The 21,481-nt window shown below is 42.7% G+C and overlaps 1 protein-coding gene across 1 annotated transcript in view; it reads left to right on the top strand.

Moving 5' to 3' along the window:
- Nucleotides 1-21,481, top strand: part of LOC126266799 (follistatin-related protein 5-like) — a 719,134-nt gene that overhangs the window by 525,444 nt on the left and 172,209 nt on the right. Inside the window, exons 6-7 of the mRNA XM_049971343.1 lie at nucleotides 5,994-6,134; nucleotides 18,145-18,289. Coding sequence (XP_049827300.1) covers nucleotides 5,994-6,134; nucleotides 18,145-18,289 — 286 coding nt within the window. The remainder of the gene's footprint in view (nucleotides 1-5,993; nucleotides 6,135-18,144; nucleotides 18,290-21,481) is intronic.

Genomic DNA, 21,481 nt, shown 5'->3' with positions numbered 1-21,481 from the left:
ACAGGTTGCGGAACTCTCGGAACAGAGGTGATGCAAAACTTTTTTGGTGGATGTAAGTGGGAGTGTTTTACCTATCAGTGGATTTCAAACGTATAATTATGATGATTGGTTTGATTTACAAGGAAATTCTCTGATGCTAAGCGAATGTATTATGTGAGATGTGTAGGAAGGCCAGTTTTACGTTCAACCCCTTTCTTGTTAGTCATGGTTTTCCAGATTGCTTCTTCAGTCTCTTAGCAGGTGTTCTCTGAGCTCTTTTGCTTCTCTCGCTCGCCACCCCACCAGTAGACGACGCTAGAATATGTTACCGACAAATTTCTTATTTCACATAAATGTTGCCACTAGCCTTTAACACCAAGAAAAGAAAGAAATAAAGAAAGCAAGTTCCGATTACACTCATGTCAAGTCTTAACCGTGAAGCTGCACCCCTGTTGTCGTTATATTACGATAGTTGTGATGTCAGGCACATTTCAATAATGTGTGCCAGTTAACCTAAAGTATGTTTATTACTTTAATGTCATAGCACACCACTTTACTAGATTTACGTTTTAAAATAATAACGAAATATACTGAAACGCCAAAGAAACTAGTATAGGCATGCGTATCCAAATACAGAGATATGCACACAGGCAGAAAACGACGCTGCCGACGGCAACACCGATATAAGACACCAAGTGGCTGGCGCAGTTGATAGATAGGTTACTGCTATTAGAATGGCAGGTTATCAGGATTCAAACGGTGTTATAGTCGGCGCTCGATCGATGGCACGCAGCATCTCCGACGTAGCGATGGAGTGGGGATTTTCCTGTACGACCATTTCACGAGTGTGCCATGACTGTCATGAATCCGGTAAAACATCAAATCTCCGACATCGCTGCGGCTGGAAAAAGATCCTACAAGAACGGGACCAATGACGGCTGAAGAAAAGTCGTTCAAAGTGATAGAAGAGCAACCCTTCCGCAATTTGCTGCAGGTTTCAATGCCGGGCCATCAACAAATGACAACATGCTAACCATGCAACAAAACATCATCGATAAGGACATTCGGAGTCGAATTCCCACTCGTCTATTCATGATGGCTGCACAACACAAAGCTCTATGCCACGTCTGGGCCTGTCAGCACCAACATTGAACTGTTGCCTGTTCGGAGGAGTCTCATTTCAGATTCTGTAGAGCGGATGGACGTGTACTGGTATGGAGACAACCTCGTGAATCCATAGGCCCTGCATGTCACCAGGGGGCTATTAAAGCTGGTGATGGCTTTGTAATGGTGTGGCGCGCCTGCAATTGCAGTGATATGGGACCCTTGATACATCTAGATACGACTTTGTAAGGTGACACGTACGTAAGCATGCTGTCCGATCAGCTGTCTCCATTGACGTCCATTGTGCATTCCGACGGATTTCGGCAGTTCCAGCAGGACAATGTGACACCCCAAACGTCCAGAATTGCAATAGAGTGGCTCCAGGAACACTCTTTTGAGTTAAAACGCCTCCGCTGGCCACTAAACTTCCCAGATATGAACGTTATTGGGTATAAATGGGATGCCTTGCAACGTGCTCTTCAGAAGAGATCTCCACTCCGTCGTGCTCTTAGGGATTTATGGACAGCCCTGCAGGATAAATGGTGTTAATTCCCTTCAGCACTACATCAGACATTAGTCGAGCTCAAGTCATGTTGTGTTGAGGCAAGTCTGCGTCCTCGCGGTAGCCCTACACGATCAGTTTCATTGGCTCTTCAGTGTAATTACAGAGGCAAAACCAGCCCACAACCAATTTAAGTTATAACCACATTTCCATGGACTATAATACCTATTACGAGTTGTGGTACTCCTGGAGCACGAGATTGCTGTTAGAGAGAGCTCTTGTCTCATGGTTTGTAGCGTGATGCCATTCATGTTCCTATAACCCAACAGTTCAATTTAGAAATGATCCAAAAGTCGACGGTGAAAACCCCCGCCCAAGCCAGGCTTCTCTCTTTATGTTTTCCTTTATTGTTATTTCATCCTCCTCGCTCTATATGCGTGGAGGATGGGCTGTCAGCAGTACAACACTCCTGTCTTCAGCCAAGGGAGTTAAAAAACATAAATGAGAACAAATTTTGTGGTCTTTTTCTATTTTAAATTAAAAACCAAAGACAGCTAAAAAACGAGAGTATATGCAATTTAAAAACACATCACAGGAAGGTGAATCTCTTCTAATTAGGAACACTGAAGCACTGCACTTTCACTTACAATCAGGAGGACCTGCACTGGGTGAGAAAAGCTGTCGGAGGAGAGAACACGTTCCATAGGGTTGAGGTGTGAGGATAAAGAGGTAGGAGCTGACAGGTTAGGTTAGAGGTAAGGTATGGAACCCATGGAGAGGACAAATAAGAGATGAGGCAGATAGTGGTTATACAGACGTGGGAAAGACAGAGGGTAAGGAATAGTACGGGAAGGGTAGTGGTTATAAGAATGGATGCAGATGTTCAAATGTTCAAATGGGTGTGAAGTCTTATGGGACTTAACTGCTAAGGTCATCAGTCCCTAAGCTTACACATTACTTAACCTAAATTATCCTAAGGACAAACACACACACACCCATGCCGGAGGGAGGACTCGAACCTCCGCCGGGTCCAGCCGCACAGTCTATGACTGCAGCGCCTTAGAGGATGCAAAGGACCGAGGGACACTGGTGTGGAGTGGGGTAGGTGGGGAAGTGTTGATAGGATGAATAAATATCTGGGAGAGAGAGTCGGCTGAAGCAGGTCTCTACCCCTTCAGTTAAAACTATATTATCTCCATACATATAAACTGAAGTCGCCTTTTAGGGTCCGTCTGCAAGAGCAATCTAATCTTAGAACTGTTGTAAGGATTCTGATCTGGTTTCCATTAATAGATACACTGATTCGCGAAGAAGGTTTTTGTATGTAATATTTAAATGTTTCGGAAAAATGGTGTGAATTATTCCAGAATGAGATTTTCACTCTGCAGCGGAGTGTGCGCTGATATGAAACTTCCTGGCAGATTAAAACTGTGTGCACCGACCGAGACTCGAACTCGGGACTTTTGCCTTTCGCGGGCAAGTGCCCTACCATCTGAGCTACCGAAGCAGAACTGCAAGGTTCACAGGAGAGCTTCTGTAAAGTTTGGAAGGTAGGAGACGAGAAATTGGCAGAAGTAAAGCTGTGGGGACCGGGCGTGAGCCGTGCTTCGGTGGCTCAGATGTTAGAGTACTTGCCCGCGAAAGGCAAAGGTCCCGAGTTCGAGTCTCGGTCGGTGCACACAGTTTTAATCTGCCAGGAAGTTTCAGGTGAGAATTATGATGAATTAAAGTTATGTTGTGAAAACAATGCCACTGCCAACTGGTGTACAGCACGCGTAACTGGAGAGAACTGCAGATAGTCAAAAGAGCATTCAGCATCGAGGTTTGGTGGTCTAGCGGTAGAGCGTGTGGCTAGAAACAGAGAGGTTGTGGCATCGAATACATTCTCCATAAACATTAGACTGTAGCTCCTGGTTAGGAACATGTATGTCACGTAAGTGATATCTAGTTGATCGCATTCGCTTCAGGACAACTCCAAAGCTAAACCATACGAATCCAAACTTATGGTTTTCAGGTATTTATGCAAAATGTTTTCCGAAAATATACTCCGGCATAGGATGCCACTTTGCTTCATTTATACAATTTTGAAGCAGCGCAGCAGATGACGCAGCTTCCAGCTTTCTCCTTTCCCTGAGTTAAGCATAGATACGAACACGATTCTTCGAGTAGTTTGCCAAAAGATATTATTTTCTGAACACTTTAATATTATGTAGGAGATTGGTAAATGAATCTCCACTGGCTAGGAAGATGTATTGGCATTTTACAGATCTTGAATATGATTCAGAAATTTCATCTTGAATGGGATTCAGAAATTTCTTGCGGATGGATACACAAGACTCAATGCACTTCCACTGATAGTCGAGGGACGCGTTTCGAAATACGACGACAATTTCAGGCTGCAAATTTCTGCTCTCTCTTCTATTACCAGTTGCAATTCACACCTGTGATTAGCATTCATTGCTTACGTTGCTTGCAAATATATTCGTAATTCACGATATACTCCCATCATCGTCATGAGATTTCGCTCCACATGCGAATTCAATGGGGTACACATAACATTCGTGGCAGCAGACAACTTTCCTGGAGTGCGATGCTTAGGCAGCGTAATTTACATTACAGTAATGATATTCAAAAAATGGTTCAAATGGCTCTAAGCAGTATGGGATTTAATTTCTGAGGTCATCAGTCCCCTAGAACTTAGAACTACCTAAACCTAGCTAACCTAAAGACATCAAACACATCCCTGCCCAAGGCAGGATTCGAACCTGCGATCGTAGCAATCGCGCGGCTCCAGACTGTAGCGCCTATAACCGCTCGGTCACTCCGGCCGGCTAATGATATTCATTTAGTTAACTTTGTTCTCTGAATTTCGCACGTAACTTTACAAATGGCCCATGAACCAGTCGTACATAAATGTTACCCATACAAAGCTGGGCCGGGTCGAAGTTTATATTAATTCTCACAGGAGATGTGGTTCAAAATGGTTGAAACGGCTCTGAGCACTATGGGACTTAACATCTGAGGTCATCAGTCCCCTAGAACTTAGAACTACTTAAACCTAACTAACCTAAGGACATCACACACATCCATGCCCGAGGCAGGATTTGAACCTGCGACCGTAGCAGTTGCGCGGTTCCGGACTGAGCGCCTAGAACCGCTAGACCTCCGCTACCGGCCACAGAAGATGTGAATTACCCTTGATCAACACTCGTCACTAGCCTCTTTTCTCTTTATTTATTAAATTAGCTCGCTTATTGTGGTTCCCACGCTTATATTAGTAACTTGCAATTTCTTCCCAGGGGCTCTTCCCTCGGTTATGTATGTCCGTTCGAAAATCTCTCCTCTTGAGTGGTGACAGGTGGGATGAATGTCACGCTCGTGGTGCTGTGTCTCGGTACATAGGCCACCAACATGACAATACGGCTTCACGGGTCGCCTACCGCCAGGAACTCAGGGGCCACTGTAACAACAGGCGAAACGGAGTGTGTCAGTACTACCCAACAACGATGATAACACAGTTTGTCTCCCCCCGCTGTTATCAAAACACTCAGTGGATTTAAAGTAAATAGAAATCATATCCGTTTCTCGACTGTCTTATACACTGAAGGTCTGAATAGCTTCACGAGCAAGTCGTCTGGTTATTAGAATAGCAGAGCATGTTAAGGTGGGCTTCGGTAAATACATGAGACAACTGAAGCGCCCTCAATCTCAGTTGCAGTATTACTCTGGTCTACTAATGCAGAAATAACAGTAATATGCCAAGTTATTCAGAACAACTCCAGATGCAATGGCTGTGACTTGGAGCCTTCACCTCTGCTACAAATGGTAGCAGCATCGCTCCTAGGATGTGCTGCTAGCATGGACCTACTCGCTTCCGCCACGTTACGTGGCCATAAGTAGTTCTGGGGCAGTTGACACTCTTGCCAATACTTAAGCCGTCGCCTGGCTACTGTCCGGCAGTTGCAGTCAGCCAGCCAAAGAGCGACTGCCCCTCCCAGCGCCCTGGAGCCGCCAGCAATCTTTGTTCCGGCCGGGCAAAGAGTAGGCCTCTCTACGCTAGAGCATTCTGGACTTAGGCAATTTCCTCTCGTTAGTGCCACGGTGTTTAGAGTCAACTCATCTTTCGATTCTTAAGACCTCGACTCTGTAATGTCGTTTGTAGCGTGTCCAGCGACCAGATGACTTGTGCCCACCGTCTCAGCGCCTCGACTATTTCGTCACGTGGGCCCAAGCACACCTAGCGTCTGGGTAGCCTACAGCGTGTTGAGGACCATTTAATAAGCTATGTCGCTACTCTTCAGTTCTTGAAAAATCATAGATTAATCTGTTTACAGGGATTTATTAAATGATCTCCTCACACTGAAGCTGGTACGAGAAGTGTTTGTCACAGCACGCTCTTGCGTTTCAGGATAACTTGCTGCTCTACAGCCACGCGAAACTCACATCGGACGACAACCGGACGCCGGGCAGGGAGTACCTGGTGACAGCCATGTTCACCCACTACGACAGTAACGGCGACGGCGCACTCACGCAAGAAGAGCTGGACAAGGTACGTTGCTCACTCATAGTGCGTGTTTCTTCCGAATAGACCCCTGGGAACAAAACTGTCGGGGACGTTATAACTTTCAGTTATTATTTAGCTTCATGCTACCGAGTTTATAGCTATTTAATTTCATGCATACTCTTATAAGGATTAGTTGGGAGATCCAGTATCTTAACTAACACAGCCTCTGCAAAACTTTCCGGGTGATTGAGTCTACTAAAGGGATGATGAAGGCACTGATGATTCCACTGTGCCACTTTATAGGAGGCATAGTCCACTGCCTTGGGGTTCGTTGACGTTGAAAAATCTACATCTACATGACTACTCTGCAATTCACATTTAAGTGCTTGGCAGAGGGTTCATCGAACCACAATCATACTATCTCTCTACTATTCCACTCCCGAACAGCGAGCGGGAAAAACGAACACCTAAACCTTTCTGTTCGAGCTCTGATTTCTCTTATTTTATTTTGATGATCATTCCTACCTATGTAGGTTGGGCTCAACAAAATATTTTCGCATTCGGAAGAGAAAGTTGGTGACTGAAAATTCGTAAAAAGGTCTCGCCGCGACGAAAAACGTCTATGCTGTAATGACTTCCATCCCAACTCGTGTATCATATCTGCCACACTCTCTCCCCTATAACGCGATAATACAAAACGAGCTGCCCTTCTTTGCACCCTCTCGATGTCCTCCGTCAATCCTACCTGGTAAGGATCCCACACCGCGCAGCAATATTCTAACAGAGGACGAACGAGTGTAGTGTAAGCTGTCTCTTTAGTGGACTTGTTGCATCTTCTAAGTGTCCTGCCAATGAAACGCAACCTTTGGCTCGCCTTCCCGACAATATTATCTATGTGGTCCTTCCAACTGAAGTTGTTCGTAATTTTAACACCCAGGTACTTAGTTGAATTGACAGCCTTGAGAATTGTACTATTTATCGAGTAATCGAATTCCAACGGATTTCTTTTGGAACTCATGTGGATCATCTCACACTTTTCGTTATTTAGCGTCAACTGCCACCTGACACACCATACAGCAATCTTTTCTAAATCGCTTTGCAGCTGATACTGGTCTTCGGATGACCTTACTAGACGGTAAATTGCAGCATCATCTGCGAACAACCTAAGAGAACTGCTCAGATTGTCACCCAGGTCATTTATATAGATCAGGAACAGTAGAGGTCCCAGGACGCTTCCCTGGGGAACACCTGATATCACTTCAGTTTTACTCGATGATTTGCCGTCTATTACTACGAACTGCGACCTTCCTGACAGGAAATCACGAATCCAATCGCACAACTGAGACGATACCCCATAGCTCCGCAGCTTGATTAGAAGTCGCTTGTGAGGAACGGTGTCAAAAGCTTTCCGGAAATCTAGAAATACGGAATCAACTTGAGATCCCCTGTCGATAGCGGCCATTACCTCGTGCGAATAAAGAGCTAGCTGCGTTGCACAAGAGCGATGTTTTCTGAAGCCATGCTGATTACGTGTCAATAGATCGTTCCCTTCGAGGTGATTCATAATGTTTGAATACAGTATATGCTCCAAAACCCTACTGCAAACCGACGTCAATGATATAGGTCTGTAGTTAAATGGATTACTCCTACTACCCTTCTTGAACACTGGTGCGACCTGCGCAATTTTCCAATCTGTAGGTACAGATCTATCGGTGAGCGAGCGGTTGTATATGAGTGCTAAGTAGGGAGCTATAGTATCAGCGTAATCTGAAAGGAACCTAATCGGTATACAATCTGGACCTGAAGACTTGCCCGTATCAAGCGATTTGAGTTGCTTCGCAACCCCTAAGGTATCTACTTCTAAGAAACTCATGCTAGCAGATGTTCGTGTTTCAAATTCTGGAATATTCCATTCGTCTTCCCTGGTGAAGGAATTTCGGAAAACTGCGTTCAATAACTCCGCTTTAGCGGCACAGTCGTCGATAACAGTACCATCGGCACTGCGCAGCGAAGGTATTGACTGCGTCTTGCCGCTTGTGTACTTTACATACGACCAGAATTTCTTCGGATTTTCTACCAAATTTCGAGACAATGTTTCGTTGTGGAACCTATTAAAGGCATCTCGCATCAAAGTACGTGCCAAATTTCGCGCGTCTGTAAATTTTAGCCCATCTTCAGGATTTCGCGTTCTTCTGAACTTCGCATGCTTTTTCCGTTGCCTCTGCGACAGCGTTCGGACCTTTTTTGTGTACCACGGGGGATCCTTTCCATCTCTTACCAATTTATGAGGTATGAATATCTCAATTGCTGTTGCTACTATACCTTTGAATTTGAGCCACATCTCGTCTACATTCGCATAGTCAGTTCGGAAGGAATGGAAATTGTCTTTTAGGAAGGCTTCTAGTGGCACTTTATCCGCTTTTTTAAATAAAATTATTTTGCGTTTGTTTCTGATGGATTTGGAAGAAATGGTATTGAGCCTAGCTACAATGACCTTGTGATCACTAATCCCTGTATCAGTCATGATGCTCTCTATCAGCTCTGGATTGTTTGTGGCCAAGAGGTCAAGTGTGTTTTCGCAACCATTTACAATTCGCGTGGGTATGACCGTTATTTACTTCTGTTGCAAGCTGGTATTTTCACGTCGTTGGACTATTTCAAGTCCACATGCTATGCGAAACTTTTGGCCTGATACTGATAGAGCACCACGTTTTGAGAATCTATTCCGAAATTATTTCGTAATACATCCAACTCCTGTTTGAGACTGTTTATTGCAATGAAGATCATTACGCTACTATAAATTATCAAGAGATGAAATTATATTTGCATTGCTATAAAATCTGTAAACATTTTAAATTATCTAAGAAATACGCTTCTCATGAATTCATATCTGCAAATAAAAGGAAGTATAGAGGAAAATTAATGTTGGTCGAAAAAGAAATAAAATAAAAACCAAATAAATAAATAAAAATAAAATTCCAGTTCCTGGCCTATACTCCGTCAATGAGAAGTAAACCTCCACTAAAGTGTGCAAGGGCCATTTTTCAGTTGACACACTGTCAGGTGGCTTGCAGAGTAGATGTAGACAAATAGCGTCTACGAGCTTCCGAGCCATAGAGACCAGATCTACAGCAGTGACTACGGAGCTAACATTTTCGCCAGTTGCGATGTTATAAGACACCAACGAACAACAGACTGAACCCGTGGCATAAATAGATTGGGAAATAGTTACGATTCTTTTTCTTTTCGAGTCGTCAGTCTTTTGACTGCTTTAAAGCGCCCCGACATGAATTTCTCTCCTAAAGGAAATCTTTTCAACGCTACGTCGTCAGTAACTTGTTGGATGTATTCAAATTTGTGCCATCCCCTACAGTTTCTACACTCTGCAACTCTCTTTAGCACCATGGAATTTATTCGATGACATCTTACCACATGGCCTATCATCCGGTCTCTTATTCTCTTCTGTGTTCTTCACATGTTAGTTTTTCGTCGATTCTGTCGGCAAGCACTTCATTCCTTATCTTATTAGTCCACCAGAATTTCAGAATTCTTTTGTATCATCACATCTGAAACGGATCGATTCTCTTGTTCTGGTTTTCCCACTACCCATGATTCGCTACCACACAATTCTGAGCTCGAAACGTACATTTTCAAAAGTTTCTTGCCCAAATTAAGGCCGATATATGAAACCGGTAGATTTCTTGTCACCAGGAATGCACTCTTTGCCTGTGTTTGTATGGTGCTTATGTTATACTTCATTCACCCCTAATGCGATATTTCATCTACAATCTTCATGTTGAGTTTCTCACTATTCTCAGTTCTGTTATTCGCAATTAGCTCTTAACCACTTTACTCTCAGTACTCATTAGTCTGTTCATTCCATTCAAATAAGCCTGCAATTCCTCTTCCCTTTCAGCGAGGATATGAAATCATCAGCCAATCTTATGTACAGTATTCTTTCATCCAGAATTTAAATCACGCTCTGGAATAATTCCTGTATTTAGCTTATTATTTCCTTGGATCAACAGACTGAACAGTGGAGACGAAAGATTATGTCTTACATCTTTCTTAATCCGAGCACTTTGTTTAATTGTCTTTCAGTCTTATTGATCCCTCTTGGGTCTCGCACATGTTGTGAACGACCCGTCTTCCTCTATAGCTTACTCCAGTGTTTCTAAGAATTTCGAACATCTTCCATCATTTTACACTGTCAAACGCTTTTTGCACGTCTTCAAATCCTATGAACGTGTCTCTATTTTTCTTTTTGTCGGCAGCTTGGTTTTATGAGCTGTTAAGCTGATTATGCGGTAGTTCTCACCCTTATCTGTCCATATCCTCTTCCGAATTGTGTGGATGACATTTTTCCTAAGTCTGATGTTACAACTCCAGTCTCATATTACATTCACACACCAAGTTGAAAAGTCGTTTGGTTGCCACTTCCACTAATTACATTGGAAAACTAAGTGGAATGTTATCTAACCCTTCCGTATTATTTCATGTCAAGTATTACAAAGCAGTGTTAAATTCTGTCTTACACTGGGTCCTCTATGCCTTCCATACCGACTCCAATGCGTTTTCTATAATGGCATCAGACAAATCTTCCTCCTCATAGAGGCCTTCAGTGTACTCTTTCCACCTATCCGCAGTTAACAGTGGTATTCCCATTGCATTTTTCATGTTACCACCCTTCGTTTTAATTTCACCAAAGGTTGTTTTCACCTCTCTGCACGCTCAGTCCGTCGGACTATCTGTTCTTTTTCGATATCTTCATATTATTCCTGTAGTCATTTTGCCTTCTCTGCCCTGCTCTTTGTATTTATTTCATACCTGCAGAGATTATACTGATTTATTCCCGTTTTATCCTGAACATGTTTTACTTCCTTTCTAGCTGAACAAGTGAAGTATTTCATCTGTTACCCAACGTTTATTCCGATCTATCTTGTTGGTTTATCTGTCCAACATTTGTGATGGTCCTTCTTATAGATGTCGGCTCCTCCTCAACTTAAATGTCTACTGTGGTGTTCCTTATCGCAGTAGATACATCCATAGCCAACTTTAAATGCAACTTATTATTCCTCAGTACTTTAGTACTCCACTTACTTCTACATTGGTTCTTCCTTACCACTGTCTTAAACTTTGGTCTACTCTTCATCGTTACTAAATTGTACTCTGAGTCTATATCTGCTCCTGGATACGCCTTACAATCCAATATCTGATTCGGAATATGTGTCTGATAACGATGTAACGCAGGTGCTACGTTTTTGTGGCTCTGGACCTGTTCCAAATACAACTCCTCCTCTTGCGTATTTTGAACAGACTTTTCGCTATTACCTTCTTAATTTATTTACAGAACTCAGTCAGTCTTTAACTTTCCTCTTTCCTACTGCTAAGGAGCCATATCCTCTCGTAACCCCTTCTTCTACCCCTTCGCCTACAGCCCCATTCTTATCTCCCATAAATAATAGATTTTCATCTCCCTACATATAATGAATTACCCATTCAATATCTTATATACATACATTCTCTATCTCCTTACATTCTGCTTGCGACATAGACATGTATACACGAACTATCATTACTGGCCTTGGTTTGGTGTAGTTTCTGATGAGAGCATTCTATCACCGAACTACTAACATAAACTGCCCTCTTCACGTTGAATTCTGCTTCCGTTACACAATTTTCTGTTGCTGTTGACATTACTCAATATTGTCGCACCAGACGTCCTTATCTTCTTACATAAGACTTCACAGCCGAAAATACTACACCTAGCACATAGAGTTTAAAAACGTAGTTGATGTTTAGTGGAAAAAATTACTGTTGTGTCTTGTTGTTTGCGGGTAGCCATAATGTCTTCCTCTGGCCCAATCTATTCACCTTAGAGCTGACACTCCAATTATCTGTTGGATGTACTGAGATAATGTCTTCCTCAATAGTTTTTTCATGAGAACGGTCCCGTCTGCTCACTGATAACCACATTTTTGTTCTTCAACAATTTTGCGGAATGCGTCTTTTTTCGTACCTTATGAGTCCACTTTGTTTTCAGCTGCATTCCGTAGCAACACATTTCTAATACTTCGCTTCTTTTCTTTCTCGAACTGTTGTAAGGAAGCAACTTCTTAGTAGCTCAGATAGTTACTCAACAGGAAAACCGAATAAGGTGGTGCAATGGTAAATAAATGGACTTGCATTTGGGAGGAGGGTGGATGAATCCCCTTCCAAAAATATAGATTATTTATCTATGGTTATCGTAAATCTCTGTAGGAAAGGCCAAGATGGCTACTATGGAAAGGACATCACACTTTTCGATTATGATGTGAGGTATCTGCGTGTGTACATTCCCTCGGTGGGTTTGGTACGATCCTGATATTCAAAGGAAAGGGTCTGTGTCATTTGTTCGGCGCATCGTGTTGACTATCTCTCACACAATCCACACATTCACGTCTCGGTTACTTTACCGTCTGCAGTCGGACAGTCTTGATCCGCCTGCAAATATTGGTCGAGCTAAATTTCAGTTAAAAGATATCCGTGAATTATGTTGTTTTCAGTTATTAGCGAGCTGACATCCTACAGAATTAGCATCTCACTTCCCCACTTTTTTTTTTAATGCGCAGCTTTCCTGATCTACTATTGGCGGTGGGGTCCGCATACTAGCAAATGGTGCGCAACCTGATCTCCACCAATGAGCGTCAATTTTGTATTGGGCTTAGTGTCATATATCGATGAGGTCGCTGTCCCAATGAGGTAGCTGCCCGCCACAGATGCAGTACAACATAGATTTACCTGTCAGTGTCCCTAAGTGAGATGGTACTGGATTAAAAAACAGGTAGCGTTTGTAACTAGATTCGTTGAGACTGCCTTTATAGCTGATATCATGTTGTGTCCAGCTTCCTCACACCTTCTGAGGTATAAGTAAAATACAACGGCATTGCTGTTTGGACACTATGTTCACTACATTGTAGATTGAGTATGTGGTACGAACTCACTTGCCCTCTGACACTATATGGCCACTACGTACTGGAAGAGTTTGTGCTTGCTACAGTATCGAGATTTATTCTCCAGTATGTTGATCTTTGTTTTTCTTCGTCAAGGTACCGGTTGATTTAGCCGGTCCTTGTGGTATTCTCGTCAAGGCCCCTTTTCAGATATATTTTTTCACTATTTGTTTCATTTTAGTGGCACTTTGGCCTTTTTTCAGGTAAAAATAATAGTTACAGGACACGACAGAAAAAGAAAAAAAAATTCTTGTTTTTTGTTTGATAAGTGTGTAAGCGGCGCTGCCATGCAACATTAACACCAATGCAATTTTTTTTCTGCGTAGCAACTGTAATTTGGAACAAAAAGCCAGTAAACAGGACGTCAAAATGTTGGAAATGTAAAAATGTGGGTTAGCGTCATTGACTAACAAGCGATTTCGGTTAGAGCTGCCAAGCGAACCCAGATACTGCTTAAATTTCGAATGAAAATTATCACCAATGGAGACCGAAGGCCTCCAGCGTCAGAACTGACCCTCGTTGTGCTAATGGCCTTGTCATAGCAGGCGGAGAATCGAGCACATGCTCAGGGCACTCTCTTACCCTTAGGATGAGGTAATGTCCCTAAAAGGATGAGGCATCAGCAATTAACAATGGCATGAAAACCAGAAGGCATTGGGAACAATTGCATGAAAGACATTTAATGTACCGTTACGGGACATGAGGCCCGTAATTAAAAAGAGTCGTGATGAACTCCCCAGTGACAAGAAATTTCCAATTAGTTCTCCATTCGGACTGCCGGGAGGGGAATGTAAAGTGGAGGTGACCATGGCAAACATATGTAATTAGCAAGGAAGGAAAACAGAGCATCTGGTGTCAGAAGTACAAAAGAGAGTGAGCTTGCATAAAGGTTTCTACGTCAAGGCTGTTCTCATCAGATTAGACAGCAAACCATCGCTAACGACAATGGTTCACCTTTAAATGCCGACGCTGCAAGTAGAAGATGAGATAGTAAAAGAATATGAGGTTGTTGAATGTACAGTTCACTATGTAAAGGGAGATGAGAATCAAATAAGCATTGAGGATCGGAACCCGATTGTAGGGAAAGTAACAGCAGAAGGTGTTAAAGGAGAATATGGGCTTGTAAATAGAAATGAGGGAGGACGAAGATTAATTGAATCCTAAAATACATTTCGGATACCAGCGAATATTCTGTTCAAGAAAAGCAAGAAAAGGATGTATACTTGGAAAAGAACCAGAGACACTTGAATATTCCAGTTGGATAACATCATGCCAGACACAGATTCCAAATGAGATATTGGACTGTAAATCGTACCAAGACCAGTTATAGACTCAGATTACTATTTAATAATATGAAGAGTAGAATATAGTTCCAGAGAATCGTATGGAAAAAGCAATGTGGAAAGAAATTGGATACTAAAGTAGTCAGAAATTAAGAGTCGCGTTTTAACTTCACTAAGGATGTGGATACTGCGGTTAAGTAATCCCACAGCAGGTACTTCAGTTTAAAAAGGGAAGAACATCTCTAACAAAGAACCATCACAAATGCTGTACAGAAAAAAAGTTGTACAAAGAAGGTAACTGCCAGGAAACCGTAACTGATCGATGAAAGAATGAAGCACGGAAATGCTGAGGATAAGACAGAAATAGTGTTACATAAATCCATTAAGAATTAAGTAAATAGCAAAACAGGGCAGCCAAGACGAAATGGCAGAAGGAAAATTGTGAGGAATCGGCACACAGCAAAGACAAAACAACCTCGAAAATAAAAACAAAGGTGGTACCATTAAGAGTAAAATATAACTTACATTGTCAGAGGAGAGAGTGGATAGGTGGAAAGAGTATATTGTGGGCGTCAATGAAGTGTAAGATTTGTCTGAAGACTTGATTGATGAAGAAATTGTAGTTGATATGGAAGACATAAGAAACCCAAATGAGAACCAGAATTTAAGAGATCTGTGGGATAGATAACAGTCAATCAGAGTTTCTAAAACAATTTATGTAAGGGGCAACAAAACGAATATTTGAGTAGTTGGGTGGAAAATATGAGATGTAGCTTCAGACACAGGGAAAAATATCATCCACTCTGTTCCGAAGATAGCAATGGTAGATACCGAGGAGAACCATCGCTTAATAAACGTAACATCTCAATCTACCAAACTGCTTACAAAAATGGCATACAGAGTTGTGGAAAAGAAAACTGGGGATCTGTTAGATGGCAGCCGGCCGGGGTGGCCCAGCGGTTCTAGGCGCTGCAGTCTGGAATCGCGCGACCGCTACGGTCGCAGGTTCGAATCCTGCCTCGGGCATGGATGTATGTGATGTCCTTACGTTACTAAGGTTTAATTAGTTCTAAGTTCTAGGGGACTGATGACCTTAGAAGTCCCATAGTGCTCAGAGCCATTTTGTTAGATGTAGACCAGTTTGGCTTTAGGAGAGAAAGGCAGTGCTGACGTTGTGCTTGCTTCATAATGGAAGCTCAGATGAAGAAAAAAAAAATACAATAGAGGCTCATTGGATTTTTCGACCTAGAAAAGAAAAGTTCGCCAGTGTAAAATGGAGTAAGATGGTTGAAATTCTGAGAAACACAGGAATAATCGGTATGGAAGGACCGGTAATATGCAGTATGTATAAAAACTACGAAGAAAAAATAAGACTGGATGACCAAGAACGAAATGCTCGAATTAAAAAGTTGTAAGAAACGGATGCAGTTTTTAGTCCCTTCTGTTCAACCTTACATCGAAGAAACAATGAAAAAAAATAAAAGAAAATGTCAAGAGTTGCATAAAATTTCGAGGTGAAAGGCTATAAAAGATAAGATTCACCGATAACATTTCTATCCCTAGTGAATTTGAAAAAGATTTACGGTTTCTGTTGAACGGAATGAATAGTGTAAAGTGTACCGAGTATGGACTGAGAGTAAACTGGAGAACTATGAAGATAATGAGAAGCCGAAATAACGAGAGTAGAAAGAAACGTGAAAATCTGTGATAACGAAGCGGATGACATTACGGAATTCAACAAAACAACCAATGACGGACGGAGCAAGGAGGACATCAAATGCAGAGTAGCACTAGCTGAAAGGGCATTCCTGGGCAATAAAAGCTACTAGTATGAAACATAGGTTTCAATTTGAGGAAGAAATTTGCGAGAATGTACGTTTGGAGCACTGAATTATATGGTAGTGAAACATGGACTATGGAAAAATGGGAACAGAAGAAAATCGAAGGATTTGAGATGTTGTATTACAGACGAATGTTGAAAATTAGGTGGATTGATAAGCTAAGGAATGACGAGGTTCTCCACAGAATCAGTGAAAAGAGGCACATGTGGAAAACACTGACAAGAAGAAGGAGATGACATCAGAGAATAACTTACACGGTAATAGAGTTGTAGAGGGTAATACCTATGGGAAGTACGTGATTCCAATAAATCCTACAGATAATTAAGGACATAGGGCCCAGTCAAATTTCATAGCCCTCACGGTATCCCACTCGGTGAATTCAGCGAACATATATTAGGATAACTGAAATCACTGTGCTACCATCACAGTATACCACGTTTTGGAATAGTGGGAATACGATAAGATTATTTGCAGAGGAACATATACAGGCTGTTAGGGGTATAGGAACATATATTTTCATAACTGGTACCTTAATATGTACCAATTTCGGCTCGTTAGTTGTTCCTTCTTTGCGTCTAACAGTCGTCCCGAAAACATATCGCATTATTGACTGCCTGATGTTTTCTCCATATTATAAATGCTCCACGAAATGTACTGTGCCTATCAGTATATATTATGCAGTACAGACCACGCTCCACACTCCAGGAATTGACGTGCTGCCCAGCGGAAAATAACCATTACTGGCTTGGAGGCACTAACCAACCAGGAAACACAATTCTTGGAATACCTGTAACTGATAGTCTGCGAATGAAGTGATACCGATGTAAAGTTGTACAGTACACCGTCCTCAGTTATCAGCAGAAATATCTGCACTTACTCCCCTAAGACCCTATTTATACATGACGGTAACGTGATCAATTTTAGAAGTAATTTATTAGACGTAGTCCAGTACATTACTTCCTTTATAGTTGCACTCATAAATAACCAAAGAAACGAAAAGAAAACTTCATCAGTTTTCACAAACAACGTTGTTTACAGTTGAACTGAAACCGTTTTCGTCCTTTTCAAAGAAAGGTTAGCATTTGACGTCTGCTACACGACTTTCCGGGCGGGAAGGAGCGCCTGGTCCCCGTCACGAATCCGCCCGGTGGATTTGCGTGGAGGTCCAGTGAACCGGCCAGTCTGTGGACGGCTTTTAGGCGGTTATATATCTGTCTCGACGAATGCGGGCTGGTTCCCCTTATTGCTCCTCAGCTACAGGATGTCGGCGATTGCTGCGCAAACAAGTTCTCCACGTACACGTACACCACCATTACTCATTACTCTACCGCGCAAACATAGGGGTATAGGGGTTACACTTGTCTGGTGTGAGACGTTCCCTGGCAAGGAGGCGGGGGTGGGGTCAACCGTGGTCCGAACCGCGCAATAGCCCTGAGTTCGGTGTGGGGCGGCGGAGGGGTGAAGTGGACTGCGGTAGTCATCGTGGGGTCATGGATTACTTCGGCTGCGGCGAGGACGGAGCCCCTCCGTCGTTTCTAGGTACCCGGTTAACATACAATACAATGCTCGACGTGCCGATCACAAAGTTGCGCCCACACTTTGTACCTACGAACGGATATTGTGAGACACTTTCTTTCACAGCCGGTGCAGTACGGCCTCATCGAGTTCAGGTGTACAGTGTCCGCTTAGAGACAACAGTCAGGCCTGCCGACAGTGAAAGTATCCGTTTCTCGAAGCCGTAGCGTAATTGTGGTGTAAATGGTATGCGATGGAATTGGACATTGTAGATAACCATCTTGATAACGGCAATGAGCTGCTCTTCCAATACTTTGACCTGCACTATAGAGGAAAATCAAGTCAGTGTGTTCTGCAATGGTGTATGTGTGTGTGTGTGTGTGTGTGTGTGTGTGTGTGTCACTTGTTACTTGTGTGTACGCAGGCTGGCCGCTCGGACGAGGCAGGCCTCGAGGCATCGGGCGACAGCGGCGGCTGCCAGCTGGGCCACATGCTCGCCTTCGACGACGCGGACGGCGACGACCGGCTCAGCCTCAGCGAGTTCTACGCCGCGTTCAGCAAGCTGTACAGTGAGTGCCGCCCTGCTCTGCCATCCTCCCTGCTCACTCACCTCCCATTGCCAGCTCCTTGTCGGCGCTAGTATGTTGTGTTACAGCCTGGCTTCTGTACATCTACATCCACATCTACATCTACATGACTACTCTGCAATTCACATTTAAGTGCTTGGCAGAGGGTTCATCGAACCACAATCATACTTTCTCTCTACTATTCCACTCCCGAACAGCGAGCGGGAAAAACGAACACCTAAATCTTTCTGTTCGAGCTCTGATTTCTCTTATTCTATTTTGATGATCATTCCTACCTATGTAGGTTGGGCTCAACAAAATATTTTCGCATTCGGAAGAGAAAGTTGGTGACTGAAATTTCGTAAGAAGGTCTCGCCGCGACGAAAAACGTCTATGCTGTAATGACTTCCATCCCAACTCGTGTATCATATCTGCCACACTCTCTCCCCTATAACGCGATAATACAAAACGAGCTGCCCTTTTTTGCACCCTTTCGATGTCCTCCGTCAATCCCACCTGGTAAGGATCCCACACTGCGCAGCAATATTCTAACAGAGGACGAACGAGTGTAGTGTAAGCTGTCTCTTTAGTGGACTTGTTGCATCTGCTAAGTGTCCTGCCAATGAAACGCAACCTTTGGCTCGCCTTCCCGACAATATTATCTATGTGGTCTTTCCAACTAAAGTTGTTCGTAATTTTAACACCCAGGTACTTAGTTGAATTGACAGCCTTGAGAATTATACTATTTATCGAGTAATCGAATTCCAACGGATTTCTTTTGGAACTCATGTGGATCATCTCACACTTTTCGTTATTTAGCGTCAACTGCCACCTGACACACCATACAGCAATCTTTTCTAAATCGCTTTGCAACTGATACTGGTCTTCGGATGACCTTACTAGACGGTAAATTACAGCATCATCTGCGAACAGTCTAAGAGAACTGCTCAGATTGCCACCCAGGTCATTTATATAGATCAGGAACAGTAGAGGTCCCAGGACGCTTCCCTGGGGAACACCTGATATCACTTCAGTTTTACTCGATGATTTGCCGTCTATTACTACGAACTGCGACCTTCCTGACAGGAAATCACGAATCTACATTACTAAACTGTTACAACGGTCAACTGGTCCCATTTTTAGTTTGGCAACAAAAATTCTGTTTTCTGTAATTCCCTATAGGTATTGACATAATATTAAAATTTAAAATACTGTCGTAGTCGACGCAACAACACTTATAGCTCAGGTATTCAAATGGTTCAAATGGATCTAAGCCCTATGGGACTTAACATCTGAGGTCATCAGTCCCCTAGACTTAGAACTACTTAAACATATCTAACCGAAGGACATCACAGACATCCATGCCCGAAGCAGGATCTGAACCTGCGACCGTAGGAGAAGCGCGGTTCCGGATTGAAGCGCCTAGAACCGCTCAGCCACAGCAGCCGGCTCAGGTGTTACAGATATAAACTCTGCATATTTGTTGATGTCGCATAACTGATCTGCACAAATTACCCACACTATACTCATCCAGTATTTAAGAACGAGAGCAATTACGGAATTCCAACTTTTTTTAGACTTTTCCAATAGTCTATGGGTGACTAATCCAAAACAAATAAAACGAACTTAATTTCTGTTTTTTGACTTCAGAAACGAAGGTTTTACATAATTTATATTTGAAACATTACTCATATGTAAAATTCGAAGTTGTTTAGGCTGTTTTGCACATGGTGTGGTTTGCCGAGTGTGCAGTTTTCATTCCCCTATTGTGATACAGTCCGATATCTGGTGTCCTACAGAGAAGGAACGGACACCATAGAATCATGGAAATTAATTAAGGGAAATGATAATGTTGCAGAACCGAAATGTGTCACTGAATGATAATAGAGGTAGCCCAATGAAGCCTGGCAATATGGGTGCCACACGATGCACATAGACAAATTAATGAGAGGAAGGTTCATCTAACACATAAAAGAAACAAGTGGTCATTATTACATTCAGGTTTATTATCGAACAGCAAAATACAAGAGCTACCTACTGAGGTTAAGAACTGAAAGATTAAGAAAAGATATCTGCATGGTGCGAATATTGGCAATTGACCCTACACAATGAAAAATGTGAGGCTTCCACATGAGTGCTAAATCGAATCCGCTAAACGTCGGCTACCCGATAAATCAATCAAATATAAAGCCTGTAAATTCGACCAAATACCTTGCAATTAAGGTCATGATCAACTTAAATTTGAAAGATCAAAATAAGTTGTGGCATGGGCTAACTGAAGACTACGTTTTATAGGCAGAACACTTAGAAGATGCAACAGATCTACTAAAGAGACTGTCTACACCACGCTTGTCCGTCCTCTTTTGGAGTACTCTACGCCATGTAGGACACTTACCAGACAGGATTACCGGAGTACATCGAGAAAGTTCAAAAGAGGCAGCACAGTCTGTATGTCGAGAAATAGGGGAGAGAGTGTCACGGACATCATACAGGATTTGTGGTAGATGTCATTAAAACAAATACGTTTCTCGTTGCGGCGGGATCTGCTCACGAAATTTCAAACACCATATTTCTCCTCCGGATTCAAAAATGCTCATCATAAGAAAATGCTGTAAATCAGACGTCGCACCGAACGATACAGGTGTTTCGTTTTCCCGCGGGCTGTTGGAGAGTGCAATAGTAGTTATTCTGAAGGTGGTTTGATGAACCCTCTGCCTGGTACTTAAGTGTCATTTGAAGACTATCCATGTCACTATAGATGAATATTTTTATAAATGAATTCTAATGATGAACTCTAACCTTGGCTCAGGTGGATGTGCGTGATACAAGAAAGTTATGCAGCTAATACACGAATACAAGCAGTAACAAGCAAGGGCAGTAAATTTAAAAAAAAAAGGAGAGGGAAAGAAAGACACGGAAACGAAGTTCAAACAATATTCCGATTCTGAAATCGCATATTGTCTTCAGCTCGTGGTCAAGTGGTTAGCGTTGCTACCTCTTGATCACGGGGTCCCGGGTTCGATTCCCGTCCATAATGGGTGTTTGTGTTGTCCACATCATCTCATCATCATTGGAAATAGACAGATTGGAAGTTGTACGGACGCTGATGGCCACGATGTTGAGTACCCCACTAATCAACATCAGCGTCATCATCAAAGTGCGTACTGAAAACAAACTACTTCGCAGCATTAAAAC

This window comes from Schistocerca gregaria, chromosome 1 (genome assembly GCF_023897955.1).
Source record: "Schistocerca gregaria isolate iqSchGreg1 chromosome 1, iqSchGreg1.2, whole genome shotgun sequence".
In the NCBI taxonomy this organism is placed as follows: Eukaryota; Metazoa; Arthropoda; class Insecta; order Orthoptera; family Acrididae; genus Schistocerca; species Schistocerca gregaria.
This window is presented reverse-complemented; position numbering and strand designations above follow the sequence as displayed.